The sequence below is a fragment of the Leptinotarsa decemlineata genome, unplaced genomic scaffold, assembly GCF_025532065.1.
Source record: "Leptinotarsa decemlineata unplaced genomic scaffold, Ldec_3_MD MMD2_tig00001719_RagTag_RagTag, whole genome shotgun sequence".
NCBI lineage: Eukaryota > Metazoa > Arthropoda > Insecta > Coleoptera > Chrysomelidae > Leptinotarsa > Leptinotarsa decemlineata.
Genome location: NW_027412569.1, coordinates 13,072,495 through 13,096,087, shown reverse-complemented (window position 1 = coordinate 13,096,087; position 23,593 = coordinate 13,072,495). Strand labels below are relative to the sequence as shown.

Genomic DNA, 23,593 nt, shown 5'->3' with positions numbered 1-23,593 from the left:
TTTCAGTCCGCTCTCACATGAATTATCCGCGTTTAGGTCAATAATACACAGAGCTTTCGCAATCACTTTACCGGAAAAGAATTTCCAAGATCCAATTGCAGTAAACAACAGGTACCAAATTCTCTAACAGAAAATATAATATCAGGAAAAACTCACAAAACACTTATGAGTAAATTATACTCAAACTGCCGAGAACACGATATAGTCAAGTACAGTAGCATCAATTACTCAGGTAAACTTTCAGAAAATATTCAAAATTATTTATCTAAATACAAAATATCAACAGCTTTTGTAAGTAATAATAATTCAGGTAGATTTAATGCAAAACCCAAACAGGTATATATAGAATAGAGTGTGGAGAATGCTCTGCAGTATATACAGGCCAAACTGGTAGAAATTCTGACATAAGGCTGCGTGAACACATCTGTTTGGACAAAAAATCTACAATGTACGAACATCTTTAAGAATCAAAACACAAGATAAATAAAGATAACCTCAAAATCCTACACATATGTAATAAAGGAAAGGAAATGAATTTGGTGGAAGCTATGAAAATCAACAAATCATTTAAAAACCAGAAATATATACCCCTAGATGAGCAACTCAATTTATGTAGGTCTCCTATCTTGAATTCATAAGTTTAACAACCCCTGGAATTTTCAGTGATGAATTTCAAAGTTGGCATTCTTGTTCGTCCAACTACCTATCTTTCAAATACCTGTTCTTACATCCTAGCAGAAAACTCCCGATATACCCGAGTTTTCAAACTTCACATCTCAGTTTTATACTTGATAATGGGGTCAGAATAATATAAATTTAAGTAGGTATAGAATATTTGCGTATGAAAGTCGATAATTTGGCGAATGCGCCGGAAAATTTGTTAGTTTTGAAGAAATATCAGTTTCCAGGTTCCTGTATGAAAGGGAAATCTCTCTGAATGATTTATTTTTGTAAATGAATGTTTTGGCTTTCAACTTCTCCACACAAAATGAAAAAACGTAAAAAACTTGAAGAAAGAAGCAATTTATTATAGTAACACTAGCATTTTGATTTTTTTTTCAGAACAGATTGATTTTCATCGAATAATACCCAGTTCCTCAATTTTTAGATTTTACATATCAATCAATTATCACTTCGTTTGATTGGAAACCCGACAGAATGTAAAGAAAGAAAATAACGGCATGTTCAACTAACAAATTCTATCGCAACATGTGTTTCGCTAAACAGTAGCTTCATCAGATAAGGACGATAGCAGGTTGGATTGGTATGAGTGGTGTGTTCCACTCTTTCGATCGATCGTCTGGTGAAACGGTGGTTCGTGCCGCGGGGCCGGACGAACAGATTTTCAAACAGATCAGGCATATTTCCACGTTTTTCATTGCAGAACTTACTCTATTGTTACAGTTCATCAAGCTTTTTTTTCTGGATTTAGACTTCTTCAGTACGCTATAATCAAATGAAGAAAAAAAATTGAAAAGTGGATACTACTTGAAACAATAAAACTAATATGCATACAAGAAGTTTACAAAAGTTCAACATTGATGTAAAATATCTGACATTAGCAATGTTCTTGTGCAAAGCTGATTGTAATGATAGGAGTGGCATTGGTAGTTTTTTTTAGCCGATGAAATTTTATTACAGAAGGAATAACATTCCGGATGATTTTGATTCACAAGTATGATATACAAATATAAAAAAACAATGCAAATATATGCATAAATAATGAGATGATTTGCGCTAGTGCCTCTGCCTAAACTATAATGGCTTGAGCCGCAGTATTACCAACACTCATAATAGTGTGAACATAGATATGCAATTTTTTGTTGTTGTTGAAAGAGTTGAGCAGGGAAGAAATAGAAACAATATTACTTAAAAAAAGGATTTTGAAGATGGCTATGTTGAAGAATATATGCTTTTGAGTCTGCTTTGAATTTATGAAGATTTTTACATTCCTTCAGTTCGTTTGGGAGGTTGTTGTATATTTTGGGGCCAAAATAAAGGACATTTCTTTGAGTGTGAGTTTTGCTGAATCTAGGAACTTTCAGTGTGAGGTCAGTGGTATGTCCAGATCAAGGGTTGTTGATACAATTGTGATGTGGAGAATCGTCCGTCTTTCATGTATATAATTTTGAGAATGGTATTTTGAATAATTTGAGTTTTGTTTATAACGCTAGTAAATGCGCCCCCGTGCTGTAATGCAATATCGCAATACTGATTCTATTAATGAGTTGAAAACTACAAGTAGAACAATTCTACTTAAAATATCTCTGAGAGTGTACAATTTGTGAATAAGTTTTCTTACTCAGCTGACAAGGTAGTTAAAAATATTTTTTCCCACAACTCACGAATTATTTATGCAGCGGGTGAATTATTTTAGATTCAGTCATGAATGAAATTGATCTGTTTCGTGTAATCAACTATAGATATTAGTGTTTTTCTATTTATATTGATCGAGTTTTTGTTGATCTTCAGGTAGTTATTAGCACTTGTACGAAAGCATTGCAGAAAAAAAGGCCAAGCAAAGCAATATTGAGTTTTTTATTAAATAATTCTTTAGTTATCATTCCTGAGTCCTATTTTTGGTTGTCAAACTTTCGTTCGTAGGCTAACACAAAGATGTCGCTACTGGTAATAAATCCACATGATTTTCAGTTAACCCTAACCTTCAGAAGACGTGTACAACATTTTCAGCTGCAGGACTATTAGTTTGTAGGATAAAACACTTTGAGTGGAGCATCTTTGGCTTGTTTGAAGAAAATGGATAAAAAGGATTTTCGTGTGTCGATGAAGTATTGGTTTTTTGGTGAAAAAAAATGATTGGAGCCAAGGCTCAACCTGATGAAAATTATTCGGTCTTAGCACCAGGAAAATCAACCGTTGAAGAGTGGTAGTTTGAATGAGGTGGAATAATCCAAGTTTTATAAAAACCACTTTTTTTCAGGCCAACAGTCGAGTTTTGCAACTAGATTTTCAACTTAACAAATGCATATCCGTTTCAATCACGTCCATTAAAGAATCGAACGGACATACACAGTGTGAAACGGAAACAACCAGGCGAGAGAGTCGTAAATCAGGGTGGAGAAGGTACGCGAAGCTAATTGGGTCCTGTCTGGAGAGGAAACCTCTGGCGCCATAGTACAAGGACCTCGTCACACCCTCCTTCGGAGTACCGCTCATGTGGCTCGAAGTCGAAATCGATATTTTTTCGAAATGCTCGGATCACATAAATTACAAACGACATCGACTGTTCGAAATGTACACCGAAGTGTTTTCATTGTTGATCTGGCCGGAACGAATCTTTGGTGACTGATCTATGGGTGGGAGGTGAGAGGGTGGAAGTCAAGAGAAGGGTGTATGTGAAATTGATCATCGACCGAAAAATCGATTTTGTTTGGAGGTACATCCCAGAGAGACTCGAAATAACAAGAAATTTCTTATAAAAATTGTATTTCTCAACTGAATAAATTTGGTAGAGTGATATAACAAGCCATACTTTTCTTAATCTAGAGGTTTTTGATTTGAATTGTGACAATTTCAAAGTGCTGGTATCGTATTTGAATAACCGACACTTCAAAGTCGAATATGAAGGTAATTGTACAGGAAAATTTCGCACAAACTCTGGAGTCTCTCGAATATCAAACTTGGGTCCATTAATTTTTCTTATATTCGTTAATGATCTAACTCAAAATATAAAGTACTCCTATTCGCAGATGACCTTGAATTTTATAGACAGATCGAAAATTTACAAGATTGTGTCAAACTACAAGAGGACATCAATAGTGTTTATCGATGGAGTGTGAAAAATGATCTTCCGTTCAATATATCCAAATGTTCTGTCCTGTCTTGTACCCGAAAACTAAATAAGACACTATATAATTACTTAATGAATGGTATTGAATTATCCAGGGTAGTGACTGTCAAAGATTTAGGTATGTACTATAAATCTACACTCTCGTACAAACCCCATTTGGATTACATTCAGGCACTAAGAATTATAGTATTTGTAATGAGAGAAAGTGCACATTTCAATGATATCAAAGTGATTACTACACTTTATAATAGTTTGGCCAGACCTAAACTAAATATGGGGCTGTAGTATGACATCCTTCCTATATTGTTCATAAAAATGGATTAGAGAAAATTCAAAACAGATTTCTGGGATTATTATATTAGAAAAAATATAAAGTATACCCGGATTATAATACAATTAAAACAGTGGCACTACGAAATGAATTTAAAATACCCAGTCTAGAAAATAGAAGACAGGCAAGTATAGTGTTAATGTGTTGTGAAATATATATATATAAAAAAATTATAACTGTCCCAATCTCAAATCTTTACTGAAAGAGAGAATTCCCAAAAGAACATCAAAAACATCAACAAATAACTGTTCACCTATCATTACAATGATCAAAATAATAAACAACTTCCTGTTAATGTCAGATATCAACTTTATTCTCACTCCCAAACAAGTTTATAGTAGTGCAAAAAAGTACTTTTCATTCAAGTTTATAAGAACTATGTTTTTTCCTGCCATTCGGCTTTATGTAGTAACTACTCGTAGATACAATGTAACTGTATTCACGTATAAATATTAGAATTTTATTTATGATTTAGACTGTATTGACATTTTTATAAGAATAATTATTGTCAAGTAATGAGGTTTTTACCGGTTTGACATTTTTATAAGAATAATTATTGTCAAGTAATGAGTTTTTTACCGGTTTGAAAATAAATAAATAAATAAATTTCCTTTTTTTAGGTGGCTAATCTCATAATGGTAGGCAACATATTTTTTGTACAACTGTCATTGAAAGTGACATTTTTAATGGTTGTCAAGAGTATTAGAAGATGATGTTTACAAAGTAGCGTGTTAAAAATATTTTCAACACCAGTATTTTTAACATGATGTTTTTCGAGCAAATAGCAATAAACAAATCATAACTATTCAATTTTCAAGGAAGTTTTATTATGAACAATACATATAGATACAATTAAATTCTATTACAAATGTATCATATACATTAATTACATTACTATTATCATTCATGAACATCCATATGAAAAGTACAATAAGAAAAAGCTGATATTGATATCTTGCGATGTTGAAGAGCCTTGTAACATATTTGAACTATCTGAGTTGACAATTTCATGGGTATTACCATTCAATTCTTGCAGTGAAGAGGACGAAGCTGTAACGCTGAAGCTAGCTGTTGGGATATTCTTTCACCAAAAGCCATTTTGTGAGAAATATATTGTTCCGTGTAACCCTCAGCCACTGTTGTAGACTTCCATCCGCCGTGCTTCTTAATATTCGTTATATTTGCTCCTGATACTGCTAGCAAAGAAGTAGAATACCTTCTGAAACAGTGACCTGCATATTCCTTTGGTTCCGAGAGGTGCCAATTGGGTTGGCACTGCATTTATAATTTGAGTATTTCAGAAAAAACGTTGATGATTGATTACAGAAGGGCATAATGCAACGTATTTATTAAGATAATCGATATTTTTTCAATGCAAAATGAACCACCTATTTTCGTTTTTGTATTCGGAATTTGAACAATCAATGATTTATCCATTGATTTAATCTCTTTTATTATTAAATGGCACAGCTTTTCACGCCGGCAAGCATCTGGCGCCTCATTTATAAACGACTTCCATATTTTTGATTTCGCTTCTAGGTAGACTAAGAAGACGGTTTCGCTGAAAATTCCTTCGACGATTTAACGTCTACTCTAGCTAAGAAAATTAGAATATGTGATGTCGAACTGCTGAACCAATTTTTTTGGTAACAATTCAATTGTAGCTCCTTTTCCAACTTCTTCAATATCGTCAGTAAATACAATTCCTCACTATTGTTCTTCATTAGGCAAGACATTAAACACCAGCAAGAACTTTGAATGTGACTTCAAATAAAACGCATGAGCTATAAACAATGTTTGTTGGTAACCATGTGATTCGGCGTCACCTGACACGGCTACTTCACAGCAAATGCGATAACATGAGAATAGTTAACTGACAAAAGATGCTTTTATAGAAATATTAAATTTATCTATTTTATTGCTGACATTATTTAAAATGGTTTAACAACTAACCTAAAAATTATGAACGATCTGTACGCTGCTTTAATAAACGTGACTGTTCATTGTGAATGTTAAAATTTTTTTACGTTCGTATACTCGTCTCGAACAGCTATTTAGCATGTCAAGTTTGTTTGTGAGAGAGATACAAGTTAGAAAAGTTTTGAGTGTTGGGTGTTGAGAATTTGTGTGAAAATTGTAATCAAGTGCTCGAAAACACTTGAAATGTTGACAGTGGCGTATGATGATTGTACTCTGAGTCTCAAAAATGTTTTCAAGGGTTTTCCTGCAGCTGAAAAAGCAAATGCGCCACTGGAATCAATGAAGTCGCCCCGGAGCGCCAATTAGAATTATTAAAAATTGAGAAGGGATACAAGCTTGTCACAGAAGGTCGAGACGATGTGATGATGATTAATTCAAAATAACCTTCAAAAACTTTGAGCATTAGTTTGAAAACTTTTCGGTGACACACTTTCTATGACTCAAAAAAACTCAAAAACTAATAAAAAGTTAATCATAAGAGAAGTGGTGCTCATAGAAGAGTTGCTTTTTCGTCCAATGATACCATCAATAACAGCCTGAATTGTTGCTCAAATCTCAGAAATGCTCAGTGGTTCATTTTTATATGTTCTTCCCTCTCCGATTACCTACAACAGATTCCACCAACTGATACCACCTAAAAACGCCGGTAATAAGAATTCCACCAAGAACCTCTGAACATATGTTCAACTTGTAGTGTTGCGAAAAAGCGGAATTCGACACTGAAAATCATGTAAATGAATATTCCAGTTCAATGAAACATCAAACTTCACATGGAGCGTCAAGAAAGCTCAATGAAACCATAATCACATTGTGCGGAGGTGTTGGATTTCTTTTATTTTCGTTTAATGACCTTTCTCAGGCCTATAATCGTTCTTAACGGCTAATGTTAACACCCCGGGATTCTGACATTCGATCCGGCTGAGATAAAGACAGACAGTCGGACAGATCTGATCGAGTGATGGCTACGATTTGGGCCTGGAACTGGCGCTAAACCCTTATATGTCTCATTAAGCTGAGGCACTCTCACGAATACAGGGTGAATATGAAGTCTCCGTTTACATATGTACATTTAATATTTTCATCATGACAAGACTTATTTACGGTTGAGTAGGCTCCGCAGGATTAGGAGAAAACTATCGTTCTTTGCCACTAATTCAAGCAAGAGATTTCAATAATTATTTCGCGTCCGAAGATAGACAACTCTACAAGATAAATTAGAACTCCACAGTGATTACTAATGGAGCCAAAGAAGTTTTCTTTCAGTCGTGTAGTCTAAAGCACACTCGATTTTCATTGTTATTTAATTGGTCGTTTTCAGTCAGTTCGCATACAAAACATAGTTTCTGAACCTTTGCCTCTGAAACCAGGAATGCCACAGGGATCCCATTGTGGACTACTGCTGTTCTGCCTATTCATCAATGACATAATCTTATATGATCACATTCTAGTTATTTATGTATCAAGGGAATTAGGAGGGCCTTAATTACCGATGGCAAAGTTTGCGTCCCGAGGGCCTCTGGCCCGAGGGACAGCAATTGCCTGAGGTTATTAAGGCTCATTAATTCCCGTGGTACATAGATATTTTTATTTCTGACCGATTTCAATAAAATTTTGTTCATTTTTGAAACGGAAAAATGTACCAATTCATTACCTTTCCGGTATATTTGAATCAGGTACCGTTGATTATAGTAGAGTTTTCTTGTTGCTAGGTTGTTGCTATGTTACTTGTTTATAAACAGAACTTTGTTATCAAGCTGTGTTTGCGGTGAAAACGTGTTTTCTACCCCAAATATAATGGAGGATATTTTGAAAAAAGCTGAACAAGCAAGAGAATCATTAATTCCATCGAAAAATGAAGCCGTATACCAAAAAGAATACAAGATATATCTGGACTGGCTGACACGGAAAAATGTTATGCCAAAAGATGTCACTGAAACTGTATTTCTGGCATATTTTCAAGAACTGGTAAGGAGTTTTCTATGTTTTTCAGTAGATTTGGTAGTAATTGTGTTTATTCGTTTCAGTTAGAAACGTATAGTCCGAATTCTTTATGGACTAAATGGTCAATGCTAAAATCGATGGTGACTACATTTCAAAATTGTACATTTATTATTTGTAATGACGTGAATAAATAAAATATGGTTCAGTTTTCATTTCTATTTATTTTTACTTGTGAAAGGTAGAGGGAATTATAAAATCTATAATGTCCCAAGGGAGTTATGACCCTCTTTATTGATAGCGTAACTATGACGATATAAGCTTATAATATCCCGGTCAGAAATAAAAGAATATTTCTGTTGATGTTTTGATTGTTTGATTATAATTGAATAAAACTGGCGTTTACTTGTTGAAAATCCATATTAAAAAACTAATTATTACAGTTTATTGTATAATTTTCACTAAAAAGGGTTTTACAAAAACCGCGACACGTGATTCGCTATACAGTAGCTTCCTCAAACGAAAAATTGATTGTCAGTAAATCAGAGTCTCTGATTTATTTCGAATTTTAGATAAATAACATGGCACTTGTAAAGCTAAATTGAATGTGAGGTATTTCACGGGATGATATCATGAAGTTCTATCAATGTCCCATAGATTCTATTGGGGAAGACCTTTGACTTGATATTTCTACTGGCAAATCACAATTGAAAATGTGCTTCATGGAAAATTATTAGGGTCTTTTATACTTCAACCCGTTTTGGAAATATTTGGGTTCATTTACAATGAAACAGCAGTTGAAACAAATGATAGTTTCCATAATCAAAGGCCTGAACAGAACAAAATAATAGTCTACTAATACATCGAAATGAATATATGCAAATAACTATTCAATTTTCACTGGACTAAACAATATGAGGGTGGTTCCAGAGATACTCGGTCGGACCTAGAAATGGCGCTAGTTGCATAAAACACATTACTGTATTTGAAAGTACACAATCTATAAAGCATACGTTTATAGTTTGAAGACGCTGCGTTGTTTAGTATTTGTTTGGCAGGCATCAACAGCGAAGTTTGAGTGAATATTCCATAATCGCCAAAAACACTGCGAAAAAGTACGTATTCAAATAAATGATCAAACACTCCACAGTTCAGGTGATACAGCATTTCTGGGGATAACCATGGATGCATGTCTGACTTGGAAAAAACACTGCTACCTCGTGATGAACAAACTGAATTCATTGTGTTTTTCAGAAACCTCAGAAGCATTTTGACAGAACAACAACTATCATCATTACATCACGCATATGCATATGCATATGGGGTAACTCTACAAAAAAATTATTTGAATATTAGCAGCAGTTCCTTGTACATTTTCTTGTAGGGATATATTTCGAAAATTTAGAATTTCAACCCTATCCTGTATGTACATTTTTGAACAGTCAATCTATGTTTCCGAGAACGAGAACAGTTTTCCTTCAAATGGTAGTATTCATAATGTGAACACTAGACGAAAACCTGATTTCCATATTCCGTTTCGTCAATATAAAATATTATTAAATTGTCCATCAGTGGTAGGTCTTACTATCTTCAATAAGCTTCCTAGTTATTTGAAAAATATAACAAACCTCAATGAATTCAGTAACTTGCTGAAAAATTATTCGATTGAGATTTGTTTTTATGATTTTCAAGAATTTTACGATTCGTAATATGTAACTGTATCTGTGCTGTATTTTATTTCATTTTGATTTTGTTGTTGATTTACCTAATAACACACACTGTGAATTTTGTGTCATGGCTTTATGCGTACTTTGATGATCCCCATACATGTAATCTATGCCTGATGTAAAATAAATATTTTTATTATTATTGAGTCAAGCGAAAACGGCTGCAGTTGGTAGAGAAATAACTGTTGTTTCATAAAAACAATGCAGGAGCTCACAAATCTATTATCGCAATGACTGAAATTAACGAATTACAATTTGAATTGCTACATCATGCTCCTTATTTGCTAGATTCAGCCCCCTTGGATCATTTCCTGTTCCCAACTTGAAAAAATGGCTCAGTGTTCAAAGAGTTTTCAATGATAAAGAAGTGATGTCGGCGTTGATGGCTATTTTGAGCAGCAAGACAAATATTGAACGTCGCTGGGAAAAGTGTATAGACCTGCAAGGAGAAAATGTTGCGAAATAAATACTGTTTTTGTTGGGCGGGGTGAGGTTCGTCTTTGTTTATTAATAATATGGATTTTTTTATTGATTATGGTAAATCTTCCATCTTTTTTGATATTTCCCACCATCATTATTGCCCGAAAATGCTTTTTCTCCCACCTATCGACAATGCAAAACAGACTTCCGCTCAACTACCAACTATTATCATTTACTTCCGACGTTGGAGATGAAATACGACTATATTTGTTCAGTGTAGCACATCAAATGACCACTTTAACAACCCACACGGTCAAAAGGGCGTTCCAAGCAGCGCATTTGTCCGTGCGATCCAGATATGTCCAAGAATCTGTAAATTATCTCGAAGATGAGTTATACACCTCAGTACTTCTGGCGCCACCAGTGACAGGTCCTGTGAAACGTTTCTCGATACGTATCGATGACAGATTGACGGATGATTATGGTGCTAAGTCCTAAGTGCAGGCCAAGAGTATCGGGAATTCAGGAAGTCGAGTTAGATAACACGTGTTTATTGAAGAAAAATGATGATGAATGGACGGTCATGCTGATTGGGCGATAAGGAAGGTTGTGATGAGAAAAATATTGTGACTCTGGAAGATCTGAGTAGTTCAGTATAACAGTTTTGTGAAGGGTATGATTTGTGGAGTATCTGAAATGAAAGTTGTTTATATTGTCAGTCAATAAATGGTAATGAGGAACTTTAAACAGGTGTAGTAGATGCAAAAACTTCTTTGTCATTCATCAAGGGCTTCTGAAAATTAAGCGAACCAAAGAAAAAGGAAAGAACTCCAAGTACCATTATTGTTTTTAATTCTGGTAACGAAGGTGGATTTTATTTATAATACTCCAATCCGTATATTTAGATCTCAAGACCTGAATACGATGGTGTAAATTGCAATCTCATAACGCAATTCCCTGAACTTGCATCTGTACAATAAGCTACCAAGTGAATGGAGAACATCATCCCTTTTAAAATGACTGTACACGATACATTTAATATATTATGCATTTATTGCACCTCTCATGTCGTTTACCCTAGCCTAAAATTCTGTCTCAAGGTGCGTGTTGCAGCTTTTTGTATTTCTAGTCGTAGTATTCATATTCATTTTCATCATTTGCATTGTGTGACTTGTCTTCTCATCACGAAAAGGGTTTTGAAGAAGCTACGAATCAAAATCCACCAGCTATTGATTCGACAATGGTCAGTGGACCAATCAAATTATATATTCAAATTTCTCTCGATGAGGGATATGTTGAATTCTCTTGGAATTTGAAAAAATTATTGAAAAAATCTACGAAATCAGTCGTACATTTATATTATGATAATTGTCAACGAATAACTGGTGCTAAAAAACTGACATGACATAGTTTCCAAGCAAGATGTATGTAGCCAGTTAACAATACTATTTTAAAAATTAATTACGGAGTTTGTTAGTTGTTGTGAAGCTTTAACTGAAAATAAAATAATGAAAAGTGATAGTTTGGGAAGAATTATCACACAAATATTTATATATATATATATATATATATATATATATATATATATATATATATATATATATATATATATATATATATATATATATATATATATATATATATATATATATATATATATATATATATATATATATATATATATATATATATATATATATATATATTGAAGAGACAACCTGGAAAATGAAAAAAAGAAGTATTTTTTATTCATACGCTTACATTGATACATTGCTTTTGGTAATTGATGATGGAATAATTAATTAATAGCTCCCTACAAATTGATCATTTGTCGGTAAATCGAAATTATAAAAACCCAACTCCTTCGCCAAATCTACTCCTAATCTAGTTGATGAATTCTAATCACAAATTGAAATTGATAATTTATAAACATACTTTTCTGCCAGTGAATTATATCAAACATTATTATCATCAGTTACAAACCGATGCGATACCACAGCAAAAAAAAATTAAACGACAATTAAAACTCCATCTAACATGAAAATCAAGCAGGCGATTAAGACCGCAAAACCAGATCAACAAGTCGGATAGGCAGCGAAAAACAACAGCAATCATAAAATTAAAAGCTTTCTATACCACACGGTTCGTTCATATACAATAGAAAAATCTGTATAGATGGGAGTTGGAGATTAAATTCGAAGGAAGAAAAAACACAAAAACAAGCTGCCACGACACAAAAAATAACAAACAACCGTAAATATTTTATGGCGATTCGGTTATAAATTGCTGGAATTAATGAAGTAAATTACAATATAATCATAAAATGACGACTGCGGTCTGGTCGACATTAACATCGACGAATGGTTTCAAAAACGCGAACGAAATCAGGTTTCATTTAGTTCGGTTATTATTCGAAAAAAAACAAAGTAGAAATGAAAAATTGGCTCAAGTTATTTAGAGCATTCACAAGTTATCTACAGACATGTTTTGCCCTCAAGATAAATCGATACCTTCAATTTATCTATGTTAAAAATATACTCAATACATGCAACTTACATTGAGTTCCTAGTTTGAACTAGTTAATTTTGAACAAAAGAAATTATTTTGGGGTATACAAAATCGCTCATTGATCTTTACATATATTTTTTTGAGGTTTATTACCAGAAGTGATAATTTTCTGATATTATCAAGTGTTTCACAAGCAGTGGAAGCTGCAGAGACTCAGGAACCGATTTCCCGTTCAAAGATGGAAAACTCATACATGACGTTTTTATCAAGAAAGTCGCTTCCCTTCCATAAACCAAGGTTGATCTTGAAAAGGTCAAAAAACTTCGATCATTGTATCTATCACTCGGCCTAGTACGACTCATGATAATAAGTAATCGAAACATCTTCTTACCCACGTGAAGTGAAAGCTCTAGAGTGAAACAGAGAAGGATTTCAATTTTATTAAATCAATTAACGGTACCATCAGTCTTTGTTGTCGCATCATTAGTTATTTTTTAAAACTTTCACATGTTATATGATGGAATCGGCCGATACTTCATGAAAATTCATAACTAACGTATTCTAAAAACACTTTATTGTGTGATTTTCACTAGACAGTTGTACAAAAACGCAACACGTGTTTCGCCATACAATGGCTTCCTCGGGATTGTAAAACTGTCTAGTGAAAATCACACAATGAAGGGTTTTTTAGAATACGTTCTTTCACATGTGCTTTACTCAAAAGTAACTTCAAAAGGCCATTCAGATGAATAAGACTCTCAAATGACCAGAGTATTTATACCAAGTCAGTTTGATTTCTTCACTCAGGTACTAGCTGATTAAATAGTTTTTTATGAAACTACATTTGTTTTCCAATGTTGTTTTTTCATCGGCTTCAAAAAGTCAAAAATACAATCAGGATTTCATTTCTCATGAAACTTATAATAATAATTTGTTTTCAATTTTCATCAACCTGAATCAATGACAAGTGATGACGGAAAGCCTTGATTCCTTGAGAATATTTTTTTCTATTTCAGTATCTCAAGTACCTGAGTAGATGAAAATTATCCATTCGACTGCGTTTGAATTCTCCACTTCATGATTGCAGTTGCTACCACCAAAAAACTCCTTAGACTACTTCATTTCTACTCCCACAAAAGTGATAGTCTGCGAAAACAGATGCAAATATGCTCAGCTACATTACTTTCCTGGCTAATATGGCCAGGAATCCACACCAAAGACAATCTGTTAAGTCTTCTTATCGAGGAGAATCGTTTTTGGCCTAACCTATCACGATATCATCAAATAGTGTAAGAAAACAGAGACCCAAGTCATATTATTGAATACTAGTTTATCAAAAAAATACTCTACATATCTCTCAAAAAAAGTTTTTGACTGTACTAAACTATCAAGAAAGTTCGGTGGCGTTTACGTGTAGAGGAAAAATTAATCATTTCGTATACGAGAGTACGATTTCGTCGACACAGGACAACATGCCACATTAACATAAATGTTCAATTTGAATTTTATCACCTAGATTCGGGAATATAAAATAATCGCGTTACACAAAAACCAGTCTTGTTTACATCGGAATCAATGTCATTAACCCGATTCAGGCAAAGATGGCGAGACAAACTTCCTTACATTCGACATGCATACATGTAAACGCTACGCTTAATTTAATAAAAGTATTAATGAAAGCGTTTAATTACGCTTTGAGATGTTTGGGTGTACATTTCTCAGATAATTTGAATGGACAAGATTTTCAGCTTTTGCTGCGTGTTCACACTTCAGCGCCTGAGATTCTTTGGTAATTGAATGGAGATACCCTTCAATATGTACATCAGGACCGGTATAATTCATGATTTCTACAGGTCCAATCACTTTGGATATAATCTTGAAGTATATGAACCACACCATTAGGCTGTTTGAAACCGTTTACGCTTTTCAACGAAGTATCACCCTTACATTCCCCGCAAATATTCGAAAAATGACACTCCACTTCGAAATACTCAGAGGTTTTAACTGTGGCACCCCCGTAAACCGGAGGCACAATGTCACACATTTGTTTTATATGGATTATCTTAAAGTTTATGTCTCTGGAGAGAAGGATCTCCATCAGTCCTTGAGGGTGGTGGAAGAGTACACGCATGCTATCGGTATAAAATTTGGGATAGACAAATGTGCAATAGTCCAACTCTAAAGAGGACGATGCGGGGACTACGGAGAGGATGTGCAGCTCGTAGATGGAATCATCCTACAGCCATTAGGCTGTTTGAAATCGTTTACGCTTTTCAACGAAGTATCACCCTTACATTCCCCGCAAATATTCGGGAAATTACACTCCACTTCGACATACTCAGAGGTTATAACTGTGGCACCCCCGTAAACCGGAGGCACAATGTCACACATTTGTTTTATATGGATTATCTTAAAGTTTATGTCTCTGGAGAGAAGGATCTCCATCAGTCCTTGAGGGTGGTGGAAGAGTACAAGCATGCTATCGGTATGAAATTTGGGATAGACAAATGTGCAATGGTCCAACTCTACAGAGGACGATGCGGGGACTACGGAGAGGATGTGCAGCTCGTAGATGGAGGCATCCTACACCATTTGGATGCCGGAGAGACGCATACTTACCTTGCAGTGGAACAACGCCACTCAGAAGAGGTAACAGCAGTGGAAAACTCTGCGGCAAGTATTAGCACAAACTTTGACAGATCTGGTCATCGGAACTGTCGGGGAAGAACAAAGTTGCTGCCACAAATATGCTTGCCATTCCAATCTGACACTACTCCTTTGGAGTAGTGAAGTGGACTGTATCAACTCGACGTACATGCATCTCTATAAGAGTTTGCATCCCAAATCGTCCGTTCCACGGTTGAACTTTCCCTTTTCTTGTGTCTAATACCTACATGATACATTTTCTCTGTACGATGAATGTCACCATAAGGTTTAGGCTTTCCACTTCTCTATATTTATAGAAAAAAATGTGGGAAATTTCAAAGAAAGGAAGCAATCAATTTAAAAAAAATAAATCTATACAAAAATCATTGTGCAGATCATGCAAAGAAGTAACTTTCGTTATATTTGATTACGTTGTTCAATCTGAACACGAAAAACTACTTAACGATAAATGATAGACGAATCAAAAGAAGCAAAGACTTATTAAACTGATCATGGATTCAAACTAAAAATAAAAAACAATCCAAAATTGTCTGCGCTATTACCAATGACAAAAAACGTTCACATATATTCCAAAAGCGTTAATTGATCGATGGTCCCCCGTAACGGATGTTTAGTCCTAAATGTCTCATAAGATACCAACACCTGCTGGCGTCAAGACCGAAACCGAGAATGACAGATTTTTTCACTTTTTACTGTGAAATTGATCTCGATGTAGACGAATATCGTACGCCTAATTAACTACACATGTTCTGGATTTTGTTTCAAGTCGTTTATATTTCATTAACTGTATACGAATACTGCAGGAAAATTAGTTAAAAAAGTGAAATTGCGGTGAGAAAACTGTAATACATATATAATTTGAGGTTATTTATTTGATGACAATAAAAGCATACTGTGAGCAAACAGAAGGAAAGTATTGCACACTCGGTTCGAAACAGTAGAAATATTCAGGTATAATTGTCAATATTGTATTGATATTTCAGATATTTCATAAAATATTCACAATGAATATTTTAACTTTGGCAAATTCACAAAAAATTAAATTGTCGACAGAAGGTTGAAATGGTTTATTATTTTTGTCAGGGTGTTCAGTATGGACGTCAAAAATTTAAAAAAAATGAGCCTAATTTTCATTTATTCATTGTTTTGTGGACACTTTCATCCAAACTTCACCTTAAACTGAAAACAAAAATTCCAGTAAGCAACAAATGTAATGTTTTACTAATTGTCAACTTAGGATGCCTTGTATATCTGAATTCGATTATGGCAGAGTTACAGTGATGAATCAATTTGTTCAAAATGATATATACTGCATAATTTCACGTTTTGTCTCTTCATGCTTTCAGAGTATAGTTTCACTGGACCAATAAAAAAACTTAAATACAGAAGTTTTTCACTTGTAACTGTATTACGTCATAATCTAACTACAAGTAGGTAATGCATGTTTACAACGCTCACATATCTCTTGACTCGACTGGTACATCATTGACAATCCAAATCGAGAATGTTACACATGTTTTCTTTGAATCTTCAAGACATCTGTATCACAAAGCAAAAATCTAAAACTATTAAATTGAAAGAGGTATACTTTTAGGAGAGATACATTTTTGGTATGTAAGGGTAATTTTTTCAGCCCTTGAAGTTCTCTTCTATATATGATTTAAAGGTAATTTTTCTGAGGAAAGATTAAATTTTGGGAAAGAAAGCTTTTTGGTCTTCTACTTTTCCATCTTTATACTAACGATTGTGGGAAACTCCTGAAGAAGTACGTACATCAAGAAGTAAATATCCAAAAACCTTTTGTCCCACAAATTAATCTCTGCTGAGAAATATTCTCATTTCAATTTAAACTATGAATATAACAGTGAACAAGAAGACTTCATGATCCAAATAGCTCACGACTGATGTCTGTCACATCGATGAGTATTTGATTTATGGATTCAAGTATACGCAACGCACTGTCAGACAAACACCGTTGCGTGCAATCTAATTTCGATAAACAGCTCCGATACGAAGAAAATTCTAATTAATAAATTATGTTTCGAATATGTAGTACAAATTATAATTTTGTAGAAGCAATTATAAATTTCAATTAAGATGCTTCACTGCGATCAGCTACAATTTCCTTCACCTGGTCACAAGCAGTAACGGAAAGGTACTTTTACATACAGTATAAACTGCAAAATAACGCGTTTTGAAACTTTCGAAAAGAAGCTTTGACGAGGTATACTCAGGAATAACAAAAACTTGAAGAACCCAACAAATTATCATACCTACCAAATTCTCAGGAGTGTGTCGAATAGCTAATTCATATTGGCAGGAGTATTTTTTCAGGAGAGCTTGAATACATATACATATAAACAAATACATAGAAACATTGAATTACACCCAAGAACAAAATGAGCTTTGTTGTGCCCATAAAGAAGCTCATGAGGAGGAATACAAGCTCTGTTAAAAAATAAAGTTGAGAGTTCGAATTTTGCGGGCTACATTTTTTTATGTTGTTTAAGCTGATTAGAAATGTTTACAAGTGGTACAAGCTTTCCACTGAAGTGAAAAATGAAAATACATGTTTTTGAAATATGTGTTTACTGTTAACCAGTTATCGCACCCCTACGAACGACAACCCTCAGAATTCGAAACTTGTGCGAGCTAAGAACTAACGAGGTTTTACCTTTTAACGTGTGATTCCTAACAAAGGTTGGACGATAGCATGTGAAAATCGGGCGTTCAGCCTTGGGCTTGAACCATCGACTCACACATCGGCCGATTGACTGAGTGAACAAAGCACCCACGACGAACTGCCCGGCTACCGACCGAAAACATAGAAATGAAACTTTCTGTGATTTTCTACCACTTTTATCTGTAACTAACGTTAGTGCAGTTTCGTTCTATATGGACATTGTCAAACTTATACATGAAACTCACGCAGTAGTACCACGTAGTAACGGCTTCATCAATCAATTTATTGAAAGAAGCAAATACAGCTAGACAAGCCACATATCTCTTTAAACTGAAAATGAAGTACCATCAAGCAACACAGAACTTGGTTTAACCAAGAGTACTTAAGAAGAAAAATCACCTCAAAATACATCAACATCAGAATGAAGACAAAAACACCAGCAACAGAAAAAGCGATAGTGAAGACACAAGTATCTGGCTGAAAGAAAACGATAGTAGTAATACAGGGTGTAACTAAATAAGTGTAAAACATTCAAGGAGGTGATTCCTAATCGACAAAAAGGTAGGATCTTTCATATAAAGAAATTTCATTGGAGTATCCCTTGTTAAGATACAGCCCCTTGAAGGGGGTACCCCCTTTATGGGGCAAATGAAAATATGACTCGGAGTGAAGATCCTCATAGTATCACTCCACTCCATTTCAAATTTGATCGTTTTAGTGCAAGAGAGTTCAAGATTATCAGCATTTATAAAAGTTCATGTTTGGTAAAAAAAAAATCGAAATTAATTTATATCTTCTAAATTCTAATAGATAGGTATAGGGAAATAGTATATGAATTTGTTGACAAAGTAATAATAAATCATAATATGATATTATATACGGGGTATTCCATTTGAAAAATCAAAGAAGCCGCTACTTTATAGTAGAAGTGACAACGCCGCTTCGTCTAAAATATTTTAGGCGTGTGGGTCATATTGATTTATGCATACTACAAAATTTTCAGGTTGTCAGAAACGGCTAATTAACGCTCATCATGAAAAGCCCTGTATAACACTACTATGGCTCTGAGTCTCGTCACTGACGACATATTCAAATCACTTGATGAAAGAAATTTCACATGTCTCTCAATGCTTGATTACAGTAAAGCATTCGAAACCTTGGATCCTTCTTTATTGTCCATAAAACTCAAGTGCTTTGGTTTTACCGATAATGAAGTGCCACTTATAAAATAGCTATCTCTCCGGAAGGACCCAATCAACTTACCTTGATGGTAACCAATCAACAGTAATATAAAAAAAATTGGTGTACCGCAAGGTTTAGTCCTGTGACCGCTCCTTTTTGCAATTTATATTAGTGACTTCCATGAATTTGTTAGTTTTGGTAAAATACATCACTACGCCGATGAAACTCAATTCTATAGTTCATTCAGCTTTAAAGATATTACGCCTGCTAATGAAAATATCAACAGAAACCTCAAAACTCTATATGATGTATCCTGTGCACACAATCTTACTATCAATCCAAAGAAATCCCAGGTCATGTTATTTGGTCCCACAAGTAAAAGAAATATTGTGTGTGAGTCATTGTCGATCCGTGTCAACAATAACATATTACCTTTTGTGAATGAATGTAAAAATCTGGGCTTGTGGTTAGATACAGACATGAGATTCACGAAGCATGTAAGTCATCTGTGTAAAACGGCATTCAATGTATTAAGACAACTTCATCCAGTGACACGTTTTGGTCCGATAAAGATGCTTGCAGCTCCCTTCTTTGCAAGGGAGTCAGCAGCCTGATTCTCTTCCAGGCCAGTATGGCCAGGAATCCAGACCAGAGCCAATCTGTTAAGTCTTCCTATCAAGAAGAGTTGTTTTTGGTAATTTCCTACCAATTTAGACATTGTTCAGTAGGAGCCAATACCTCTTGACTGTCCGAGAATATGTTTATTGACATTGGCGTGAGGTTGGATTCTATAATCTGTCTCTGTCCTGCGTCTGCGACTGAAAACACCTGCACCAGAGTCTGAAGGTGTTTCTGATCCATCTGTGAAGTAACAGCTATCTGCTATCAATATTTCTTCCTCCCGCGGGCCCTGGTGGAATCAATATGAAATGATTTTCGTTCCAGATTTGATAACGTCTCAAAGCGGCCGTTTTTCAAGCACCTGGCTGTACATTCACGCGAATTCTAGAGCAAATGTAGCTTCGTACATTAATAACCGATGTCAACAGTTTCATCGGCTCCGAATCGAAACAAACGAACCACGATAATCGTCACCGAGGTGTATTAATACATTTTGATGAATGTCCACGACAAATGCAATCAATTTCGTGAAGCACCACGGTTGTGTATATCATATATTTCCAGGGAGTTATTTGTGAACGTCGCGTCAACCCGAACACGCTCTCCTTTCAATCACGCACTTAATTCCTACGCATCTCGTAGACAAATTGCTCGGGCGTCCTCTCTCCTAGCAGGAATGCGACTTGAGAAACTTTTCGGGTGGTACAGCTTGGCAAATCTAGTTGTGGCTCTGAGCTGCGCGAACGAAAAAGAGAGATGATGACTGTCCACTCCCAACTATTATATCAAGTACAATCCAGAAAAGTATTTTGGCACAAGTTAACAACTAGGAGGGTGTTTGAAGGAGATTGACAATGTTTCATGATGAATTCCACTAGTTCGGACTTTCATTGTCTAATATATAAAATAATTTGAAATACTTGAAAAATTAAAAAAGGAAGAATTAAAAGTGAATAGCTGAAAATAACAATTATATATATTATACTGAGAATAAATAATAGTGAGATGAAATACAAGTCAAAATCGAACAATTGAACAAAAATAAAGAAATAAAAATGCAAATAAAAATAATAAAATGTTTAGAGATTCTAAGCCACGTTAGTTCACGACGTTTCGATGGTTAGTATCCTCAATCGTCTTCGGATGATGACTGGACTGATTCCTCTGAGAGATGACTATTTATGGGTCGTTCGAGTACTTTCATTCATCCCCACTTTCCATTTTTTCCGCTTCACTGGATTAGTGGGAGATGACCGTTTGGCGGGAGTTGGCCATTTTTCCCTTGGTGATGAGTTTTCATATGTTACGTATCTCTACGCTAACTTGGCTGAATACGTTGTTGGACAGCATGTATGCGGCTTCCTTGAATTTTACTGTTACTTCCAACTGAAGGACGAATCAATACTCTATTAGACCGTGCTTTCGGGCTCTGTAATACGAAAGAAGGCCTCGAGAAGGAACTAGACATCATCAAAAATGATCTTCAACGGAATGGCTACTCCAAAGCGATGGTAGAAAATACTTTGGCTGAAAAACAGCAGGAGCCTCGCAAGGAAGAGATGCCATCACAACCAGTGCTTGTACTTCCTTACATCAGATGATTATCGGAGAGGATAAGAAGAATTGGTTGCAAGTACATTTATTTACATCATTTAAAATGAAAACAAAGTCCTCAATATTCGATTTTTTGGTATCGAATATCGCGAAAATATCATCCACGTACCTTAGCCAAACCCTAGGAAAATATTTCGACTTTTCTTTGGTTTCCATTTCGAATCTGCTCATGAACAGGTCTGCCAGGTAGGGGGACAGGGGGTTTCCCATGGCCGTTCCTTCCTGTTGTTCATAAAAGCAACCTTCCACCTGGAACCGATTTTGGAACCGATCTGTCCTCTTGGAAAATGATCACTTGGTGATCGAAACATGTGTCGAGGTGTTAAAAATAACGATTTGGTGTTGGGAAAAACTCCAGTAATATTAACAAAAAATAAAACTAACTTTGCATCAAAAATTTTGAAACTTATTTTACTCTTCAAAAAAATTGACCGTGGTTAACATCATAGTTGTGTAATTTGTAATACTACACGATTTTGAAATGAACCGTCGTATGCAGGATGCTGTCTCTTTATCGTTTTAGCAAATTTTTTTATCGTAGTCCCCATTTTGGAGCTCCCGCCCCAGTCCTGGGTATAACCTACTGCGCATCTAATATTCGGAGGCACAGCTAGGTTTGCCAGACTGTACGTTTTCTGTGCCGCGAAATATCATACCTATGCCACGTTTTTTCATGATATTCAGTATGATACCTCGTTTCCAATCGTCAACCTTAGACATTGGGCGAATTTCCTCAGATTTATTTGAGAATTTCAAAAGTCAAAATGTCAACTAATATCATGTCAGTCGTTATTTCGCTGCTGTGGTGATGATCTACATTTATCAAAATCATACCTGCCTGGATTTTCATATTTAAAACAGTAACGATGCCAAAAAAATCATTTTTTCTCAAAGAAAAAGCCTCGGGGAAGGGGGTACTACCCGATTGTCAAAAAATAATTTTTTGAAACAGATTTTTTTTAACTACTGCACAATTTCATTTCCTCTGCCTTTATAGTTATAACTTATGTTAAAGCATTTATTTCAAGTTCTTGTCCAGTTTTTCATCAACAAGAACAAATTGTGAATAGGAAAAGCTGCTCGGTTGATTTCCACTCCATTTTGTCACCAGAATTCTATTTAGAGCTGCTTTGTCTCAAATAGTTATTTGAGAAGTATATATTCTGGCAAAAATTTTGAATCATCTCTGGTTCACCGTCAATCGGAAACATTAATGTTAGCCCCGTCAGTAGAGTGAATGTTTTCATTTCTAATATCTGCAATAGACACAATTAGAACTAAAATGTTTCTATTGGGTCCATCTTAATCTAGAACCTGGTGGCTGCATTTCTATATTCTTTCTTTCTAGTTCTGCTTTTCTAGTGAGTACATGCTTGCCTCAGTTGATTATGTTATCTCCTCCTATGAAAGGAGTTTCCATGGTATTTACCGTTTGCCAATTTTTTTCTAGATTTCTTATTCTGTATCGATATCTTCAAATCATTCTTCTAACTACGTTGTTTTATTTGTTTCCTCCTCATCATAAAATTTATCGAATGTCTGGCCTTTTTCAAATTTTCGTAATAATGGCTGCTGATTCCTTTCGTAGTTGAAGTTATTTTCAAATTTGAATTTAAATCACTCCAGCTGCTTTGATGGATTTATTGAGTGTCGGTTTGGATGAAAATCTGTCATCTTTTCAGAAAATTACAGCTAGAAAGTTTCGCAGGGCTCAGCAACTGCTTTTGGTTTATAAAGTTCAAATTTGATCTAAACTTTTTTCATATATACGGAGCTGTCGCTCTAGCATACCCTCAGCTTCAAGATCCATGATAAGATGCATATGATATTTAGCAGCAGCTCTTGGAGTTAACAAGCTGTTGGTATTTATGTTGAATCCATTTGCCAATTGGCCTGCCCTGTGTCAGATTTCCCATGATAGAAAACGTGTCATAGAGCCCAACCGGAGGTTCATTAGCGACCAACATATACCAGAACGGACCCGATAAATGCCATTTTGTCTCACCATGATTTATGTGACCATGTGAACGGCAATTATGCACTGCTCAAAGATTTAATAAAGTGAGAAATCGACTGGAGATTTATAGGTGGTTGGCAAAGAGAAAAATAAA

General features: G+C 34.9%; 1 protein-coding gene across 2 annotated transcripts in view; it reads right to left on the bottom strand.

Annotated features, from left to right (window-relative positions):
- sowah (ankyrin repeat domain family member sosondowah) overlaps positions 1–23,593 on the bottom strand; it is a 164,375-nt gene that overhangs the window by 17,780 nt on the left and 123,002 nt on the right. Inside the window, exon 6 of one of the 2 annotated variants that reach the window (XM_074176545.1) lies at positions 10,077–10,226. The exons of the other annotated variant lie outside the window; for it this stretch is intronic. Coding sequence (XP_074032646.1) covers positions 10,092–10,226 — 135 coding nt within the window. The 3' untranslated portion in view covers positions 10,077–10,091. Of the gene's footprint in view, positions 1–10,076; positions 10,227–23,593 lie in introns of those variants that run through there. 2 annotated transcript variants of the gene reach the window in all.